At 43.3% G+C, this 20,823-nt stretch overlaps 1 protein-coding gene across 2 annotated transcripts in view; it reads left to right on the top strand.

Moving 5' to 3' along the window:
* Positions 1-2,853: 2,853 nt before the first annotated feature.
* kif26ab (kinesin family member 26Ab) overlaps positions 2,854-20,823 on the top strand; it is a 67,300-nt gene continuing 49,330 nt past the window's right edge. Inside the window, exons 1-2 of one of the 2 annotated variants that reach the window (XM_040042023.1) lie at positions 2,854-3,361; positions 5,234-5,452. In XM_040042023.1, coding sequence (XP_039897957.1) covers positions 3,227-3,361; positions 5,234-5,452 — 354 coding nt within the window. In that variant the 5' untranslated portion in view covers positions 2,854-3,226. Of the gene's footprint in view, positions 3,362-4,678; positions 4,991-5,233; positions 5,453-20,823 lie in introns of those variants that run through there. The other variant, XM_040042024.1, reaches the window with a different exon arrangement.

The raw sequence follows: 20,823 nt of genomic DNA, 5'->3' as shown, positions 1-20,823 counted from the left end.
TTCTTCTTCCTTAATGCACGCCTTTGTCTCCTACTCTCATTGTGCCCCCTTGTGTTGCAATCACACCTGCAATCCAGGAGCTGCGGGGAGCTGTAAAAATCTTCAGGGTTCAGTAATTTCATTCTGCTGGCGCACATACAAATTTTTTAACAGCTCTGCTGCTCCTGCTGCTGTAACACCCGTCCTTTTCACTGCTTTACTGTTGCTGCTGTTCAGAAGTCAATAAAGAACCATTTGTCACTAATGGGTATGCGTGGGATTGTGTACTTTACGTCTGCAGGGATGGTCGCTGTCCAAAGTACTGAAAATTGCAACTGTGGTAAATATGGAAAAATCACATCTGCTGCTATCTAATTTGCCAAAACGGAGAAAAATAGTTGCTGGTAAGACATTTTAATCAACAAATAGTTAAGCGTGGGGCAGCTATTTCCCCATTTAACTTGGTTTAAGATCATTTTTCCTGGGCTGTTGTTTTCCCGTCTGTATTATATTGATTAAATCATTTATTAGTCTAAATTAGTTTAAAAAGCCTCTAAACTGAGATAGACTTAATTAAAGCCACAGGTTTGCATTCAGGTCTCTTATCTGCTTAAAGGTTTGATGAGAAAACCAAAACTAAGGACTCACAATCTGACACAAGTAAATCCAAATGCTTTTTCCCAGGGAAGGGAAAGGCTACTCTACATTGCATAAATCATTCATGAAAGCAGTGTGCACCATTTATTCCCCCTCCCCTTTTTAGACAGCCCCCTTCCTTTTTTTCTTTTGATCTCCTCCATGCGCCAAGAACTATCAATATTTGCTAAACGTTTCTCACAAAGCCTGTCCGTGCACCGGGAGAAGCTGCAGATCGAGGTCTCACAGTCAGAGGATAAGACATAGGAGAGGACTTAATGAGATGCCCAGAGCGATTTCCCTGTACGTGCGCAAGGGCAGCAGATGTAGCAGCACACGAAGTCCCAGGGGATCCCGTCTTTGGAATTTCATCAGCGGCCAGAGGAGACTCAACCCAGACCTCCTCCAGAGGGGAGGGCTGGGTGACGGACATGGTAAATCATCTTTACTATGAATTGCAGTTATTGCTCTTCTCACAACCCCTGTCTCTCCATCACACAAAAGAAGGTGTCTGTGTTTGCGTGCATGCATGCGTGCCTGCGCAACAGCGGGTGTGATGAGTTGCGTTGTTCTGGGGATAAAACAAATGATTAACCCCCCTCTGCTTAGCTGTCAAGTCATAATTGTTGCACCAGAGTCACTCTTGATCTTCTCTGCCCTCCTGAAAGACAAAGAAAAACTTTGCTCCATGCAGCCGCCGCTCTCTCCCGGTGACCTTACAACTTTCCAGCAGTCAGATCAGATACGTCACACTTACCGCCACTGTGAATAAAAGTTGACTGTATTTGGGCTCTGATACCAATGAGCTAAACTAATAAAACGATTGAAGTTAAAGATAAATTTCACCCAAGATATGATTTCCGCTCAGCTAGTTCATTTGTTAAGTTAAAGGAACCATCCACAGATTTCAACCTCAGCCAACAGGTGTACTGCTGTTTCCAGGGGCTTTGAAGGCACCTTTTAAAACTCAGAGCTAAATAAAGCTAATCATGTCATAGTCTTATACCACGGAGCCCAAAATACCACATACCACACCAGCCTGTGGTGTTTCTTAATTTAAACTGCACTCTCAGGTGCAACATATAGGCTATCAAATATTTGTTTCTGCTCTTATGGGCTTTGGTGGTGACACTTAACCCCATTATATCAATTTAATCCAAAAGAAATAATGCGGATTCTTACAGCTGTAACATTAAAAAAATCATACTTTGTCAATTTGAATTCAGTTTTCAACAATAGATAGAAATGCGAGCCAGTGTTTCGGTGAAACCACCACGGGTGCCGCGTTTCACAGTGACACGTAGCTCACCGAGGAGCGGCTCCATGTGCATGACATCATCACTACAGTTTGTTTCCGTGCAGTCCAGTCTGAGAAGAAAAACTGGTTTATATTCGTAAATTAAACCCAGGCAGGACAACGCTCTGATTATTCTGTTTTAACGCCTGTTTTCATTCTAAAAACTAATCGTCTCTAAATAGTTTTTACTTTTGTTTTTAAAAGACTACTCATTACTTTTATAATAGATCCGCTGGATCACAGGGAAACCACCCACTGGCCTCGTTCTTAATCTCACTATTTTAGCCGCATCTTGCTCGAAGAGTTGAGGCTATTCGCTGCATAGTGATTGGCAACCATGCGATCTTACTCAGTTATAACTGTTAGTTCCATTTTTAAGCAGCAAACACCTTAAATTATCAGGAATTTCAGCACTCGGGAGATTTTTCCGCCTTGGACATCTCACAGGAAATTTGAGCTGATCTGATTTCGATACAGACTGTAATAAAGTAAAATCAATCAAAAACTGATCTGTTTCAATCCAAACAAAATTGGCTATCACTGCAGATAACCGTCATCACGGTAAACAAATCAAGTGCCTCTTATTTGATTATATCCCAGACTGGCTTCTACAGCAACACTTTAACCACAGAGCTGCAGTACATTCTGCTGCAGGAAGATTATAGGAACATTATATATGTATATAAGACAAACATATAACATAGAAGCTTTGATTGGGTCGTTACTGCAAGCCCCTACATGAATAATACAGGAATATTACAGGGGGTCTGCCGTTAGGGGTTATAGCCGGATTGTCATTGTGTTTTACGTGTTCGTCCAGGGGGATGACAACGACGCACCAGCAAATCGGCTATGAGAGCAGGTCATCTCTATCTGAGGGAACAGAGAGCGAGAGAGATGGAGAGAGAGGGAGGCTGAGTGAGGGGGAGAGAGGAAGGGAGGGAGGGGGAGAGGAGATGAGATGAGAGTGCAGCAGATGCACAAGGTGCTCCTTCTCTCTCAGACCTGCAACAGCACTCAAAGATCATGGATAATCTTCCTCAGGATGGCTAAAAAAGTATTTCAGTGGATATAAACACCTTTTTGCGCACCGGATGGATTGCAGTGCTTGTTTCCCTCCCTCTTATTGGGCTGCTGGAAGTCGTGGCTATTTTACGCACACGTGCGAGCGCTCAGCTTGAATGACTGAATGTCCGGATTAAAAACCCCTTTGGATCTTTTTAGGGGGTACGAGACATATAAAATAGATGGCTGTAAGAATCAAATAGGTTTCCCAGGGAGTGGAATATTTTCTAGGGTACACTTGCAGCCCACATGGCTTTACCAAACTCACCGGGGTCTCCCGAAGCTGGGAAGCCCAACCCCAGCGTCATAGACCTGGGGACATTCTTCGTCGACTCGGACATTATATTTGGGTTTACAAGTCACCTGCTGAAGAGAAAAACAAAGGTAAGAGTTTTCTCAAGGGATGTTTGAAACAAAAGCTATCCCAGAGAGCATGTTCTTGCTGGAGCGCTGTTTGCACAAGTGGGAAACAGTGACGAGCCAGATAAATGATGCGCGCTTGACGGGTCCTGTCCGCTATTCAGGACCGTGAACAGCACCTCGTAGCATCTGCGATCCCTGTTAACCTCCAGCTTCATTCACTGATTTCAAGAATCTCCAGTTTTGCGTATCAATACTTTCTTCAGCATTTTGCAGCAAATAAAAGTGCCTTAACTTAAATTCTCTTTAACTGCTGTTAAAGTAAACGAGGAAAAATACACCTATAAGGCTTGGTAGACAATTCAATGACAACTTACCAACATATTTAAATATGACTTATAAGCTGGTGTGGAAAAAATGTTTATTACAAGGTGCGTTGTTTAATTTAAGTCTTAATTTCCTAATAATAAATCTTCCAGTGTCTTTTGACAAGCCCCTTTCAGCCCCGAGAAATGTTGCAGCCGACGATAAAAACATATATTGGAGGTTATATTTACGTTTAAAACGTCACCATTGGCTGATATGACTTGTGCAAAAGAATTGGACGAGAAAAAAGTGAAATGAATTAAAATCTTTTTATGGGGAGAGAAAAAAGAGAAACCGTTTCTTATGTGCAGGACAGCAGGGCATGTGGCGACTGTCGCTTACATCACCCGCATGAAATATTCAAAGTTTACCAATTAAATATTTAACCGTGGAGAGCCCACCCTCTTCAATTTGAGAGATGGTGTTCTTTATTTCTGACGGAGGATGGCGCCAGAGTAACATCAGCGACAAACATCTCTGCTCCCGGAGAGGCAACAGTTGACGGTGCACCCTGAAAGCGAATAAAGCACAAAATCCTACAAGAAGATTCATATTATCATTATCATTCATGTAAGATGTTGTCTTTGACATTAGTTTAATTAAGCTCCAATTTAGGGTTTTATATAGCCCTACCTACCAAATAACAGACTGGGTACCTTAAAGTGATTAAGGCATCTAGTATTATATTTTTCATATATAATATATATTTTTTAATCTCTTTATATCTCTTAAGATATTTTTACATTTAATACAGTTGTAAAACTTTAAAACTACTCTAGACTATGGCTATTTAAATCCGCGCGTGATAAACTGAATAGAGCAAGCTGAGAGAGAAACTACTGAGATTTTTAATAAAGAAATAGTGGAAACGTTTTTATGCAATTAAATTAGTATAATATTCGATAATGGTTCACTTCACAGACAACTCGATTGCCGCATGAGCAGGGAAGTTTCTTTATCCCTCCCATTCGGAGAGTAACACCGCCTCCTGCGCACGGCTGAGTGCCCTCCTGTACCAAAACTCCTCCACAACTTTGGAGCTTCATGGGGCGCACTCACAAGTTGCCTTCGCCCAGCCGCCACCGGTCCGGTGCGATGTGACAGATGACTGATAACCTTCAGTCCGGTCTTCGGTGCAGCCTATGGCTCGGTCTCGCATTTTTCAGCCACAGTATCCGTGAGTTTCAAGACGTTCTCCTGAAGGTGCAACCTTGAGTTGGGAGAATGAGCTCCTCTTGGGGCAGTTCAGCTTTTGATGGTGGAGACCATGACAACCGCGTGTTCACTGTAAGTGTCTCCCTGCACAGGATTACGTGTAAAAAAAACCTAATTTGCTTATTCTTAAATACAGTTTGCATTGTTTTTATTTACATCTGCTTTTGTGAGGTGCGCACTTCAGGTGCTCTGTATTCAAACGGGTTGTCAAGGTACAGGCAAAACAGTTTCACCGTCACAGTTGGACGCTTTTTAAGTGCAAACTACTCTTTTTTGAAACCTCAAAAGTTAACCAAACCTTTGCTTGTTCCGAAGGTGGAGGGATGTCCGGGTGGAGAGTCTCCCGCGACCCCCAGGAAAAGACTTCACTCCGCGGAGGAAGCGCAATGGAGCAGCCGACCTCCTCCTGAGGGCGCCGGGTCGGTTCCCATCTCCGAGTCGGAGGAGAAGGGAGGCTTTTGCCAAAGTTGCCAGAAGAAAGTCTCAGAGCTGAAGAAACAAGCGCTAGCTCTGGCTGACCAGAATTCACTGAAGGTTGGTGTTATAATTTGTAATCTTTGAAATCTTTTAGCCCATTCTGTCGCTCACATTTTAACTTTTTTTGTTTGCATTGAAAAGTACTGTGATCACCCAAGTTGCACTTCTGCTTTACAGTAATTCATGGTAAAATTTTCATAAAAAGCCATCAAGCAAGCAAATTATAGTAACTATTACCACAGAATAGTGATAGGAGCTCTGTAGTGATGCTTGTGTCCACCTGCACCTGCTCTTCGCATTGAAACATGAACAGTGAAATTAGATCCAGCTAATGTTTCACCAAGAAAGCTCTCACAGTCCACTTGCAAAGTTGTTTATTGCTATACTTGACTTCAAAATGCTGGCTCTGGATGTGAAAATGGAAGCTTTTGAGACTTTGAAAGTGGCCTATTGTTTGGCTAAACAATGCTTATCTTTTTATTTTGCTGTTGGGTGTGGAGGGGGGGGGTCGAAGGGGCCGAAACAAGCAGGCCCCGCTCACGTTGGAGACTGAGGAGGAAGTTAAGTCCCAGTCGACCTTCGCTGTGCATTGAAAGTGTTCCTGTGCTGCTGCTCCCACAATTCCCACCGCTGTTAAATATAGGCCCTGAGACCACTGTTGTTGTGGCGCGCTGGTTTTTGCCCCAGGGTCGGTTCTCCTTTGTTGTACCATTTTAGAGGGAAAGTCTCAAAGTTAGATTGGATTACTGCTCTACAAGGTTCACCCTGAATACGCCTGCACCTGATGTTCATACAGGAACAGAATACATAAGGGAGAAGGAAACATTTGGACAGCACCTGTGCTCCGGTTTGAATCACCTGTATGTGTGGTCTAATCTTTAAAGGTGGTTTTGAGTGTATCAGATCTATAGTCAGGTTTCAGGTTAAGTCCACACATTAGCCAAACCCTAACTATTATTATCTGCCCTGGGAACTGACCTCCCCTTTTTTAGTGTGGGACCCTCCAGCAGTACTTTGTGGCCTTCAACAGGTGCTCTGGGCTGAAGAAAGAGACGAAGACTTCCCCTCTGCCCCGTATTTTGCACTTGTTGATGGCTAAATTGCGCCTTAATTCCGGGGTGGCAAACAGTGATGGCAGGGTGCTGTTATTGTACCAGCGTTATGGTATGGGTTTCCCCTAGGTGAAGGATAATAAAACCATTGTCTTTGTGAGTTTGAGCTGCTCACCTGTTGGGCCTCATAGGATGGATGCAGTTATGGATGATCGCTTCCAAATTACTTCCTCCATGGAGGGAAGAAGGTCAACACGGTTATTCAGGTGGCCTGCTGGGATACCTGCTAGAGTTCAGCCAGTGTTGTGTCTGCGGCCGTCATGGGAAAAATGAGTGCGGAGACTGTTTACTGAGGTCACACTTCCCCTCCCTCCCCATCCGCCCGCCGTCCCGTTTTTGAGAGGAGGAAGTCAGCTTGGTCCCCAGGCATCCCTCCCCCCCCCTTCTCTGCCGTAGACTTATTGTTTGAATACAGTAGTAGTAGTGAGTAGATAAAAATTCAAGGAAAAGTGTTTGGGTCAAGTGAATGTGCTTTCAGACATGAAGCGATTGGAGGGAAAGCTGACTTTTAACACACATTGAAGTCCAGACAGCTTTTGCATTTTCCTGTTTGGGTCTAAAGGAACAAGAAACTCGGGGAAGTAAAGCCCTTCTCCCCTCCACGCTGTTGTTTATTGTGGCTCTGTGGAGCCCAGTGGTGTAAGTGGACAATTGCAGCAATGCAGTGATGTTTTTGTGCACAGTCCACTTGCTTTGAATGTTCAACAAAGCAGCAGCAGCAACGATTTTTGCACAACATTTACAATGAATTTCTGATTATAACCGTTTTATGACATCACGCTAAGGGGGTCAAGCCTAAATTAACTTTTCTGAAATTGGGTCCTCGAGCTACTACCCCTACATTTTAACTGCCTTGACACATTTTATGTTATTCAGAGAGAAGATAATGAAAAGTCTCGTGGAAAAGTGCCCTTTCCTGAAAGGACAGGTAAAAAAAAGAAGAGACACTGACAACCACCAGACTTTATTTAATCAAGGCACTTCAATTGCTTAATTTGCATAATTAAAACCTACAATAATGAATGCCTTGACTAGAGAACAGCAGAGAGTCTGGATTTCCTAATTCTAGCATGCTTATTGTGGCTGGACACAGCAGTTAGGTGAGGTATGCCACAAAGTAAAACGATTGCTTGAATCTCAGTTTCAAAGAAACCTGTTAATTTCTTACTGCAAGCTAAATTAGCCAGCTTCGGCTAAAGCTTAGCACCATATGGAGAGGTGAGGTATCAATTTCCACCTAGCTTTCAGTAAGAAAGGGACTAAGTGCATCTGCAAAACCATTAAACTATTTTTAAGATCAAATATGAAAACTGTTATTTGCAAATGATGTCTATGACTTTTGTACTTTTACTGATAATATAAATTTTGAGTTGTGGACGTATTTTAAATATTTCCATTTTCCAAACCATTGCACTGAGGTTTCACTGCAGGTCAGTGCTGACAGACAATCATAAATAAAGATGCCCATGAATGTAAAAACCAGCCTTGGACCTTGTGGAGTGCACGAGTGTGCTGACTGCTTAACAGAGAATGTCCTGCGGGCCTGTGAGGGTTTAAAGATCTGGATTAAGCTGAACTGTTGGTGTTTTTTATTGCAGCCAGGCCTCACCTCTGCCATGAGGGAAGTGAGACACTGACCTCTGCCCCGGCCGTCATACAGATCAAAGTATAATGAGCAAGTGAATCAAGTTAAATCTTGCTGATAGAGAGCAAACCACAAGCTAATCAAGAATACAATGCACTGCTGATATATGCACAATGTGTTCCAGCCTATTATGGATAGGGTGAGTGAATGTGACTATGAATGTGGCTGCACAAATTAATTTGAACCACGAGGCCTTTTTACCGGGTTTTTCATGATGAATTCATAAATTACAGGAACGGTAATTTTCACAAATGACTCACTGGGATTCATGTTTGATTTGTTCCTGCTTTGCTCCTTATTTGACCCTCGATCCATTTAAAGTGCAGCCTCGTTAGTGAATCCATATAACTGTCTCGGATCAGGTTTTATTTCCCAAAACACTACAGAAAGGAAATTAATCAACCTTATGTCATCCAACAAATGTTTCCAGGCCAAACAGTCACTGGCATAGCATGTTCTGAGCATGTTTGTCTTTGATTTATGATGAGCAGAGATAGGTGAGGCAGAATACACAGCTAAGGATTCAGGAATGATATTTTGCTATTTTGCACAAGCGAGCGTGTGTTTAAAAGTGTCCAAAACATATAGGCGAGAAATGGGTAAATGACTGCAGCTCTGCAGGCCTGGTTCCCGTTACCTCTCCTTTGTTGACTGCCCTCTGACATTTCTGTCACTTCTCTCAGCTTTTATGGTGGGTTAAGGTTTCAAGGAGCTGACCTGTGCAGGAACAAGAGCACACTGCAGCTTCGCTGTAGGAGGGCAGATGACAGAGGACAGAGTGAAAACCCAAACTGACGTAGACTTAAAACAGAGCACGGCCATATTATTCTATTCACCTCTAAGCACCTGAGCCCCCGAGGCCCTCGCTGATACGTGTATGTGTGCGCCTGTGCGGCTGTTCAGCAGTGCGAGCACTGCAACGGGCCTGGGAGGAGATGAGAGACGAGGCGGGAGAATAGAAGAGACTCTGAGCTGAGCTGTGCTCTTGCTTTATCCCTGCATGCGGTGTGACTTCTGCTTTATGGCATGTGGCTGTATTAAACTGTAGGGCAATAATCTGGTGTCAAGTGGTGCAGAGACCATAGACATCAGTCATGCTGGTACCATGCTGTACTATATATGGGAGCCTCAGCAGCATGCAGTTGTGTACTGCCATTTTACCCAATCCCCACAGCTTCATTTATCCAGTGCTGGGTGTTGCGGGAATGGCAATACTTTTTCAGTATAGACCGAAATTTGTCTGAGACACCCCGAATTGACAGGCGCCTTTTTCTTTTCTCAGTGGAACAAAGCACAAAGTTAGTACTGTGAGCGCTGCAGGAATTTAATTGCCTTGAAAAAACCTCCTCCAAAAACCTTCATCTCCATTATTTTTCAGCCTGTTATTCATCTTCATCTATACTTCTGAACTGCCCAGTGCTCCCAGAGCCCTTTAAATTTGAACAGTGGAACAACTCTGTCAGTAGTTAAAGGAGTGTAAAGAATTTCTCATTCACTTTCTTGCTTCCAGATTTTCACAGCTGGTCCTGCTTTCAGAGCACTTTTACTGGCCACAAACCTTATTTTTTAACCTCCAGGCAACTCTGGAATGAAGGCCACATCTTCACTGTGTCTGCTGCAGTTTCATTTTACATCTTTAATTTAGTGAGCTGAAAGTGAATTGACCCCAATTGTCGCTGGCCAGTCTGCCACTTATCACAATTGCAAGGGTAAATTGGTATGAGGCAGAGAGCAGAAAATGGGTTCAAGGTGCACAGATTCAAAGTCTGAAGGGTCTGGATGGAAAGTGAGCTGCAGTGAGGCTGATGCTCATCACCTTTCATCAGGAGGAGACCGCAGGAATCTGTTGGAGGAGGTTGCGGAATTCTCCACCTGGAACTTCCATTCCTCAAGTCTGCATGTCACTCCTTGCTCAGAGGAGCAAGATGAAACAGGAGCTGACTGAGGCTCCCCAGCAGATGCCCACTAACACACATACACGCATAATGTACGCACACAAGCAGGCACACGCACATATTTGCTTGAATGTGTCCTCCTTCGGCCATCTGGCCCTTTCTGCTGCTAATGCATGCCATTGCAGTGTCTACAGAGAGCCGTGCAGATGTTCCCACAGTTACCTGTCAAGGTGAGCAAAGCTTTTTAGAGCTGTTTAGATGTGGGGATTTACCCTGCTGCTTCCAGTTATCTCTTTCCATCTTAGATCTTCACTGTAAATATACACTCCCAATAAGTGAGCTTTGCATTTAGAAAGAGATAGAAATGTAGACAAGAACAGCTCTGTCTCACAAGTAGCAGATCACTGTATCTAAACTGAAGTCATTGCTGTCAAGGTATTAGGTCAAATTAAGCAGGCAAGAATAAATCTTGGAACTAAAATTTTATGTCAGTGTTTAATACATTATCTGAATCTTTTTGTTTCTAACCCATCTTCTGTATGAGTAAAAGCAACTACCAGGCTTCTGCAGCTGTAAAATCATTGCATTATCGGCAGGGGAATATGCGTTATTAACAGTAACGAGAGTTCATTTAAAAATCATTGCACGCCTCTATTAAGGGCATTTCATCTGTCATGTTTGAAGGTTTTGGCTGGTCATAGTTTTGTCACTATTTAGAAAAGATCACCTTAAATGACTCAAAAAGAGCTTTCTCTGGCTGTGGCATACCTGGAAACGAAGAATCGCAGCACCATCAGTTTTGACCTTTGGTCCTGGCCTCACCAGATAGTCACTTTATTGTCCTAACATGAATCTTGTGCCCTTAATCATGGGCTAATATGCTGACTAAATACAAATTCTCTTTTTTAATAAAAAGCAGGAAACCTCACTTTTCCTGACACTTCTTAATTTTTTATCTTGCAAGGAGTTAAAGGTGAATGTGCCCTTCTTGTGACTGACATGTTAGATATAAAGCTGCAAACCGTTTGCATCTTGGCATGACACATCACCTGAAAATAGCAGGTGACAAATGAACATGCATCTCATTTATTTTATCTACAAGAAAGGAAAAGTGTAAAAAAATGACAAGGCAATGTTTGACAGGAGTAACAATTTTTAAAAACTGGATAGAATAATAGCTGTTTCCACCTGCTCCAGTCGCTTTGCCAAGCTAACCTGTCTGTAGTGGCATGAGTAATTGAAATGAATGAGAGGGAAACAGAGATGGTCTTTATATCCCAAAAAATGTGAATAAACATATGTCCCCTGGAATCGAAATACTTTGTACTTCTCTGTGTTTTTGATTGGATGTTAATTAAGTGCAGTAATATTTAAAATGACTGTCAAATGTTGTTCACAGATACATGTTTACTTTACTACGCTAGTATCCCATTTATTTTATGATCAGTCATCTTTACAGGATTAAGCTGAATCAAAGCACCCTGTAATGCTCCGACTGTGACAACACCTATATCCCGTGTCGGCTTCTTATTCTTAGTGGGTTTGAAAAATAATTGCCATACATAATAACATGTGTCTGAATGGGTTTGCTGCTATTTGGTGAAGGATCATGTGTTACAATGAGCCAGACTGAAATGAAACAATGGATTTGCAGTCTAGGCTGACAGGCCAATGTGTTACGGCACGGCACAGGTCTGCAGAGCATGAGAACAGAACAACAAAGGCAGAAATGTCAGTGAACAACGAACACGAATGCAACAAGAAGTCTAACCAGTGGGAATTAATCAGTTTGACTTGTTCATTTAGGGTGAGGTGCGCGTGCGTAAATATGAGCGTGAAAAAAAAAATTGCACGTGTGTGTTTGTTTCACGTGCTCTTGGTACTCCTGGCGCTTGGATCCATATGTCATGTTGAAGTGAGATGTACACAATCCGGGCAGACTGCACTCCATTATTGAGTCTGATTCAGAGTATTGGGAGGCAGAAAAAACATAGTTGTTGAGATAAATTTTCAACATGGTACACAGACACTGAGGAGCACTGAGTTGGAGGTAATCTCCTGCTGGCTCCATAAAACGCACTCAATTGACAGAAGGCCTTGTGGTAGCAGACAAATCGCCTGGCTTATAGCAATGTGCTGAAAGAGAATGCCAGCACTGTGTATCCTTGCCAAGATGGATGTGCAGACAGCAAACTCAGGGCTGTTTTGGGCGTGGCTCTCTTGCTGACAGCAAACAGTGGATCAGTTGAGTATACTGCCTGAGTTAGACTTGACATTGCCTTGTTTGTTTTCCTCTTTGCAAGATGTTAATGGAGCATCTACTTCTCACCTTCCAGTTCATGAAGTTGCCAGTGTGTGGCCTCTTTGGGAATATTTAGCCACTCGAAGAGTTAGATGCTACAGAAGCAAGTGAATAAGAAGCTTAGAGATCACTAATCAGGACGTGTCACTTTACATGTTACATTTTTTAAAAAAAACGGGTAATTTTTATCCACAATTGGCTTGTTTAGAGAATTTAAAGGAATCCTAAAAGACTCTTCTGCACCTCCAAGCAAAGTAATTACTCTCTGCAACATGCCTGCAATCATGTTTGTTGTTTGGGCAATGTAATATTTCTTTCTTTTTATTCCCAGAGGAGCCCCTGAGTGGCCAAGAGTAGTAAACTGTGGCTGCGGTTTGCAGCTGCTCCGTAAGTGCACCAGTCTGCTTTCATGTCATATTTCCCCATATGTGTCAGAGCAATAGTGTGCATGCATCTCTCTCTGATTCTATTTGTGTTTGTGTAATAGCAGATGGATAGCGATGAGTTGTGGTGTGACTTGTAGATGGCTTGTGTTAACTCATCTCCACCGGACTCCCCAGCTATGCTTTAGGCTATTCTTTATTGTCAGGAGCTCATTCAGATACGTATATAGTGCTCCATAAATCCTGGCGCGGTATATAAAAAAAAGATGCCAGTCAAAGTTCACGCTGCTCATGTTCATTTCACGCTTGAGTGTCCCGCCCCATGTGTGAGGATGAGCGTGGGCATTGATGATGCGTGAATGTGCGTGAAAGTACCAGAGGAAAAAAAGATAGAGATGAAGCACGGTCAGAGTCCCTCCATCCTTTCCAGTTTGCTGCTGAATGCATCCATCTTTCTGATCTTAACTGCTACCAATTTATGATTGCTTTATTACTGTCGGCGTTTTATCTTCACTGGCCTGGTGGTGGTCATGGAGAAGGTAACCATCCAGTAGCATTACTCTAGTACTTGCTGGGGTTAGTTATGATGAGCTTTCTTTACCCCTTGTGTTTTATCACTAGCTTATATATCAGGGTCTAAAATGCCATTAAGCATCTAAGTATTATTATGTATATGAATATCAATAATGTCAGCTTAGCATCAAAGCAGGTAAACCTCCTGTAGTGAGAGGAAGCTAAAGTAAAGAAGAAATGTGTTTCAATTTGGACTTTTCTCTCATTATCAAATGACCTGACTTGGCAATTTGTCTGCTGACATTTGAAAGGAAATGGCATAGCCCTGCGTTCGACAAATGGCATCAAAGTTGCTTTTATTCCAATGGAAAATTGTTGTCGCTGAATTTTTCAACAGGCGGAACAACGAAAAGGTCAATCGCAGCCGTATGGATTTTCATAATGGATTTTCAACTGAAAAAGTCATAAAATAGCTGCGTTGTTTGTCTGTGATTGGCAGCTGAAGTCCTTTTTCTTAGACTTTTATACTTTGGGAAAATGTGAAAAAAAAAGTTTTATTGATTTTGTTTTGTAAAATCGACATTAATATAAGACAATGATGTTTTGCTGCTAGACAAACTCACAAAAGTGTGATTGCAGACCTTTTTTTTTAATCTCTTCTCGATGAGCCACGAAAAAATCATAAAAAAGATAAAGAAAAAAGTGCTTGAAATCCGTAGCAGTGTGTTTTGAACAGGCTGCAAAGTGAAAAGAGTAAGAGCTAATGTATAAGCTGCAGTGTATCACGATGACAATCACTTTAGAGGTCACTGGTTGGAAAAACAAAAAGAAAATGAAGGGTAATTAGATTTATATTCAGATCAGCAGATATGTACTGTCTTGATAAACTGTGCCACCTCGAGCTTGTCATTACTCCCAAGCAGCAGATGCTCGTGGAGTAAACCTTCCCCTGCCTCTCTCCTATGAACCATCTCTCCCATTAATAGATCCGTCCTTTATGCTTCCCCTCTTGTTACGGCCGCTCTATTTTATGATGTCACTCTCTTTGCTGAAGAGCTCTGGGCTGTTTTATCTCCTTCGTGTGTGTCGAGCACTTAAACTTAAACCTCTCTGTTTACGAGTCCCAAACTGCCTCTCCATCCTCTGCGTTTGCTGCTCAGTATCAGTTCAGTACCACCTATAAAAGCAGAGCCGTCCTGGCTTCTCGGGGAACTTGCCGGGGAGGCCTCACAGTGCAGACTCAAAGGTAAGTGCCCAGCTAACATGCTGATGATGGGCAAAAACCTATGGAGGGACTTGTCATCGAGTGAGTGCTTGTATATGTGTGTAGATTTACCGATAGCATTGTGTCTTTGCCATATTCTCAGTTGACAGCGGCTTCTACCCCTGATTACTGCTCTGAAATCACTTTCATTCAGAGATGCTTTCAGTTTATATTTTGTTCCTACACGCTGTTGTTTTGTTGCCTGAAATTGTCATCATTAACGTGCCGTCTTTTAGGTACTCAGCTGTATTCGCTTTGCCAGTGGCTGTTTTGGCAGTGTTCACTCCCGGTGCCTCTATCAGGCACCTCTAAATCAACATGATAGATGGCAGCTTTTTGTTTACCGCTCTAAATTTATGCATCAAACAAAAAAAACATTGCTGGAATACCTTTGAACATGTCTGTGCAACGCGGAAATGCTGTCCCTCCTCAGATGAAAAGGGGGGAAGCTCCTGGGGAGAGCACCTGCACTTGTAGCCTTGGCAAATTCCTGCCAAGTTTTACTGTTCGAAGCAGGAGTGGATGCTGTGGTTGTGTTTCGCGCTCTGATCCTTTGCTCTGTTCAGCTCAACCCTCCCCTGTGTCTTTCAGGAGATGCAAGAAGGAGATCATAAACGCCAGAACTCACAGTGCAGGATCATGCTTTAATATCACTCAAAGTCAGCCAAAGGGCCTGCTAGATGGTGTTAAACACTACATTTTATTGTTTATTTACAGCTTTTGCCATCTTTAGTTTCACATTTAAGCAATCCTGTTTAAGCTATGCTGACCTGACCTCAAACGCATCTCTTTTTACAAATTTAATTTAGCTAGGAATGATAGTTTGAACTTCTCTCTCCATTTTTTCTTTTTCCTGTGCTTTTTCTGACCTCTCTGTACCTGTTCACCACCACGTGAATGCATTCCTTCCTACACAAAATCCACTCCTCTGTGAGCAATCTTCCACAAACTCCATTGCTGCCACACGGTCATTACCACATCTATGTAGCGAGACGGTGCCCTCCTCCTGCTTTTTCTGTCCAGCCACTGAACCCTTAACCTCACTGTCCCACGCTGGGCGTTTATGTCTTCATCCCCTTTGTGCGAGAGGATCTGTTTGGGTCGTGATGTCCAGGAGAGAGGTGAAATTGGGGTACACTTGAACTCCCAAAGAAGCAGTAACATTTGAACTGAATTTGACCTGTGGGACTACACGTGATGTGTCTGTTTTCCTCTCTTTTATGCATTTTCTCTTTTTCAGCTATTGCCAGGCATTCAGGCACACAACGTATGCATATAGAGTTTGGTTCCCACACTAGATTGCAGCAGAAAGTGTTTTATACGTTAGTGGTTATCTTATTAGGGGTGCTGTAAAAGCCCTACAGTAACCATTCAAAGTCATCATGGTGCTATAGGGATGGGGGGGACTCGAGGCTCCTGCAGCAGTTGAACAATGCTTAATTAGCTCGTAAACAAAGGCTACAGGGGAATCAGAAAGGGCAATCAAAGTGTCCCGCGCCTTTGAGCTTCTCACACCATCAACAAAGCCTTCTCTAATGGCCCCATCACTCCACTTGTTGTGTCTCACCACAGTGTGCTTCCTGACAACATAAAAGGCACACATTCCAAAAAGAGCCTCGGACAGGAGACGCTACTCATCTTCACCTCCCTTTGCCTTCAAAGCTACCCTGCTGACGCCAGTGCCACTCCCCTCCCTACCCTTTCCCCCCCTGCCAGATATTGACATTGCTCCTCTGCTCACGTCCTCCGTGTATGTTTGGTTCCCCGTGGCGACCACCGCAGCTTTCATCTTTCCTCTTTCAGTCTTGTGTCCGTGACTTTGGTGGTCTGTTTTATTGCAGCTCTTTGTGTGACGCTGTGCTGGCACGCCGCTGGGATCCTGTGAGGAAGTGCTCAGCGCACAAAAGACACCGTGCCAGGCTATGGAAAGGTTACTCAGGCTTGATGTAAAGACAGGTGTGAATTTGATGTGTGTGTCAGGTGTGCCCGCGCGAAAGCCCGTGCGTCACGGCGGCCTCATGCTCATGCTCACGCTCGCGCCAGACAGCGAGCGCATGTTTTCCTATGTTCGGACACGAGGCCCTCTAAAGAAAACAGACATTCGCTGCCACACGAGGACAGCGCGGCAGCAGGTCGGAGGCAATCTCTGCTTGTTTGTGCGACTATGTTATCATCTCCTGTTTCCTGTCAAAACAGGAAAAGAGAGGGGCGAAAATGGAGGCTTGGAAAGTGCCGCCTTGATGTGTGTTGGCTGGAGGTCCAGCTCTGTCTGACAGTGACCCTCCCGGCCAGGAAAAACAGACCTGTTCTGGGCGTAACCCACAGTGGGGTACTTCAGTGTTATTTTTATCACTTTCGTAAAGCAGGGATGCTTTTCCCAGCTGTTGACACAGGTCTGGGTCATTTTTGTCTCTCAAACAGTGCAGCACAGGAGAGAGGGAGACGTCCCATCTGGTTGTGTCCTTTTGGCTATTAGCCTCACATGATTGTAATGTCTGTTTAAGAAGGGAAATCCTTTTCGACATTCTGTTAATCATGAAAGCGAGATGCTCTTTTTTTGTTTTTTTTGTTTTGGATGATCCCTAGACCTCAATCACAATGGCTTTTTCATCAGGCAGGGCTCGTCAAGTGATTTATCCATCCGTCACACTTATTTGTTAATTCTTTACAAAAGGATGGCACACACGCGCGTGCACGCACACACACAGCAACAATGGGTGCATTCCAGCAGATTCACTGTGGTTCAGGCTGCGGCTTACTGCTGATTGCACGGCAGGTAAAAGCTCCAGTGCATGCATCGATATTGCTTAATAAGAAGGTATGGACAGGCGTACTGCACAAACACCTGATTAGGGAGCGAGCTAATTACTGACTGGTGAAAAATGATAATCATCTCTCTCTACTTTGATGAGTCACTATGTAAAACTGAGAGTTGCCCTTGTGGCATTCCAGGAATTGATGGCAGGGCTAAGTTTAGCTCTTTATGGCATTGCTAAAAGCAAAACAGCTCCATGCACAGGAATCCTATTGTTACACCGAGTGGGTTTTTCTGCTTTTGTTTTCCTGCAATTTGTGTGCACGATCAGGCCAGTCTAACCACAATAATTCTTTAAGTTATACATGAAGGAATGACCCACTAGGAGTGCTTCCTTATTGAAAAAAAGACACACAAAACATCAGCAGTAGCGCCCTTGTCACGTCACATCTGGATCAGCGGCAGCCGTCTGCCCCTGTCTCCGAGACCCAGATTAAGATGTGGCGTGCGCTCGCTGGCTGGGGTCGATGTCATCAGCAGTGGGGGTCGGAGTTCATTTGTCTTTCTTGACAGACCTTCAGGTGGTGTTCCAGTGCTTTGGCAGGAGGCCACACCAATGCTGACCTCCATGAGTCGCGCAATTAGTTACCCTTTGACCCCTCAGCCCTGCAATCAAACCCCAAGCATGGACCGGGCATGCTTCTGCATCCCCAGACCCACTTATGTGGGAGCGTGTGTTTCTGTGTGTTTGTAGCTCAAGCACACACTGACGTAACATCTGATTCAGTCTTAAATGATGTAATTGCCAAGTCCCACTACCTGTTTCAGTGTACTTCACAAAATGAAAATAAACTTGCATGAATTTGCACCATGAATTGAGTGTATTGACTCTTTTGCATTCTCCTCGATTCATAAATATTTTCATTTTTCAATGGAAGCGGATGAAAAAGGGTCAGATACATTCATTCTGCCATAGACAGTATAACACCTCTCACCTCGCTTAGTGTCTTTGGAAACAGACGGACTCAGATCTATGCCATTGTGCCCTTGAGCCAAAAATACGCAGACTGTGCCGACTCTCCCACTGTTTCTTTAAGAATCGTGAGTGTCTCACTCTAGCTGAATTCCAAAGCTTTTACTGAGATTTGCAGTGTTGTGACATTACATACAAAAAACACCCCTAAAAATGTGAAGAGCACAATTTTAGAGACATAGTGAGAATTCAACAAAGTCCCCAGCAACTCAAAAGTTCATCCACTGATTTCATTATGTGAAGTGACAGCAGCGATATCCTTGTCCGCCCATGCTGACATCCCAGACATGATGATGAGGACAGTTTTGTAACTTGTTTTGTCCCTGGTTATGCAGACAAAAGGCTAGATTGGCACCAAGCTAAGCCATTCAGTCCAGACAATTTCAGGAGAATCGTTTTGGCATTATGTGAACTTCAAACATACCACACAGCAAAAGATTCTCTGTGTTTGATGTGGTCCTACTAACTGGAATTACTGCATTTGGTTTAGGTAAGGGGTGACACCTGTGTAGATGATGCAGGAGGCAGGACACACGATGCCCTCTTATTGCTGTGAATTCTCGGGAAATTTACCTGCACTGTTCATGCGTGGGCACAATCGTGTGTTATGGTGTCCTAGGGAGACATTTACATTCACTTCCTCTGTGCAATGTTTAGTAAATTAGGCTGCAGCACATGTGTGAAAATAGCTTGTGTAATACTTTCAAATAGCTTCACTATTTCCTGCATCTACAAGTCTTGTTTCAATTTAACTTCATTGCATCTCAAAGGATTACAGAGTTCATCTTAACATAATGTTAAATCTGTGTTTTGACTCAAACGGATGCTATAAAATTGACAAAAAGGTTGAAAAATAGTTTAAAATTGCCTTTCACTTCAACTCGTCCTCACCGTCTCATTTTAATATTAAGTGAAGCTGCCGGAGTAGCTTAGCGTTGTAGGCCATAAGGCCATTTGCAGGATGCTATTGTTCCTGAAAAACAAAGTGGCAAAATGTGCATGTGAAAGAATTTTGATAAGCTAAGCATTTTCGAGGCTTGTGAATGAAAATCCTTCAGACTCAATAAGTGGATTAGTATGTGCTACGCTCCTTGGAGATAGTTCCGCCTACCTCCTTATCTTGCTGCGATTCAACTGAATGTGTCTAGACATGTCAATTAGCAAGAACCCCCCCCCCACAAAAAAAAAACAAAACAAAACAGATACTGGTTAGTGCTTATCTTTGTGTTTTCTTCTATCAGTGCTCTCACCAATGTCTAGTTTGGTGTCTAGTTCTCATAAACACACATCAGTTTCCCATTAACACACCACTTCCTGTCTGAAAGCCCTACGCTGATGTTTAAATTTCTATTATTAGCGATGATTGTGCTCTCTGAGAAGTCATTGGCATGGTAATGACATCTTTCATGATAAATTAGTATTCCCCCCCTCTCTCTCTGTGCCATACCTACACGAGGCTGTTGCGCCAGACTGATTCCGCCTCTCGCATCTCTGCTGCTCCATTGTTCTGCCGACACACAGCAGTTTCGTGAAAACACAAAGCGTGTCACTCTCTGAGATAATGCTCTGCAGACTGGGAGCGGATGGGACAGGAATGCTCAGCACTGCTCACCTTGGCTCAGGATTTGTTCTTCAGCGAGGCAAAAATGTCGGCCTCACCTTTAGCTCTTTTTATACTCCCTGCACATTTGTGATGTTAATCGGTTAGCCTGTTGCTCACATAATCCTGCACTGGCTGAGAATTTAGATATCTGCCAAACGCAAAAGTGCCACGCTCATCAGTAACCAGTTACTGTGGCTCAATACAAAGATACAGAGTCCGTCTATGAGGAGACAGAGAGGGGGAGGGAGACCGAAACTCACAAACACTCAGGAACGGAAAAATGAATAATAATTATCCACATGGCAGCTTGCCAGCATAATTACTGTACAGAATTATTGTTGGAGGATGCTCAACATTTCACCTTGTCATCACTCCCCGTCACTTTCTTTTTATATCACTAGGAGTATGTATAGCTTTGCATTTTCTCCAAAGAGGAGGGACGAACTATTGCAATGAGGACATAAGATGAGGTGCAGAGATCCATATGTTATACCTCATGCATTCTAAATGTGCTGCTTAGCATGAAAAAACTACTTAAATGTTGATCTGAAAATGATTAATTTTAATTATGTTGTTGATGTTTAGTCCCAGAGTTTTTCCATTATGCGATCTGGAGGATGTTGATCAAATGCTGTGTGCAATTACTTCTGTTTGAGCATGAGCAACTCCCTTTGCATTTTTTCTTTGATAATTAACTACTCATATGCGCACTCCACGCGTCTGGCTGTTCACTGCTGTCACACTTTACCCCTCCGATGGAGATTAGTTGCCGTGAGCTTTTAGCAGAGGTTTGTTTTTCTCTCTAAATAAACTGCGGGGACCTGGGAGTGCTCGTTTTCCAGTCGAAATGAAAATGTTCCCCCCGTACAACATAACTGCAGCGACTGCAGCTCTCTTGGTGTGACAGTTCAGACAGAGGAGAA

This window comes from Simochromis diagramma, unplaced genomic scaffold (genome assembly GCF_900408965.1).
Source record: "Simochromis diagramma unplaced genomic scaffold, fSimDia1.1 OVJJ01000304.1, whole genome shotgun sequence".
Taxonomy (NCBI): domain Eukaryota; kingdom Metazoa; phylum Chordata; class Actinopteri; order Cichliformes; family Cichlidae; genus Simochromis; species Simochromis diagramma.
The sequence above is the reverse complement of the archived record's forward strand: the minus strand, read 5'-3'. Positions and strand labels throughout refer to the sequence as shown.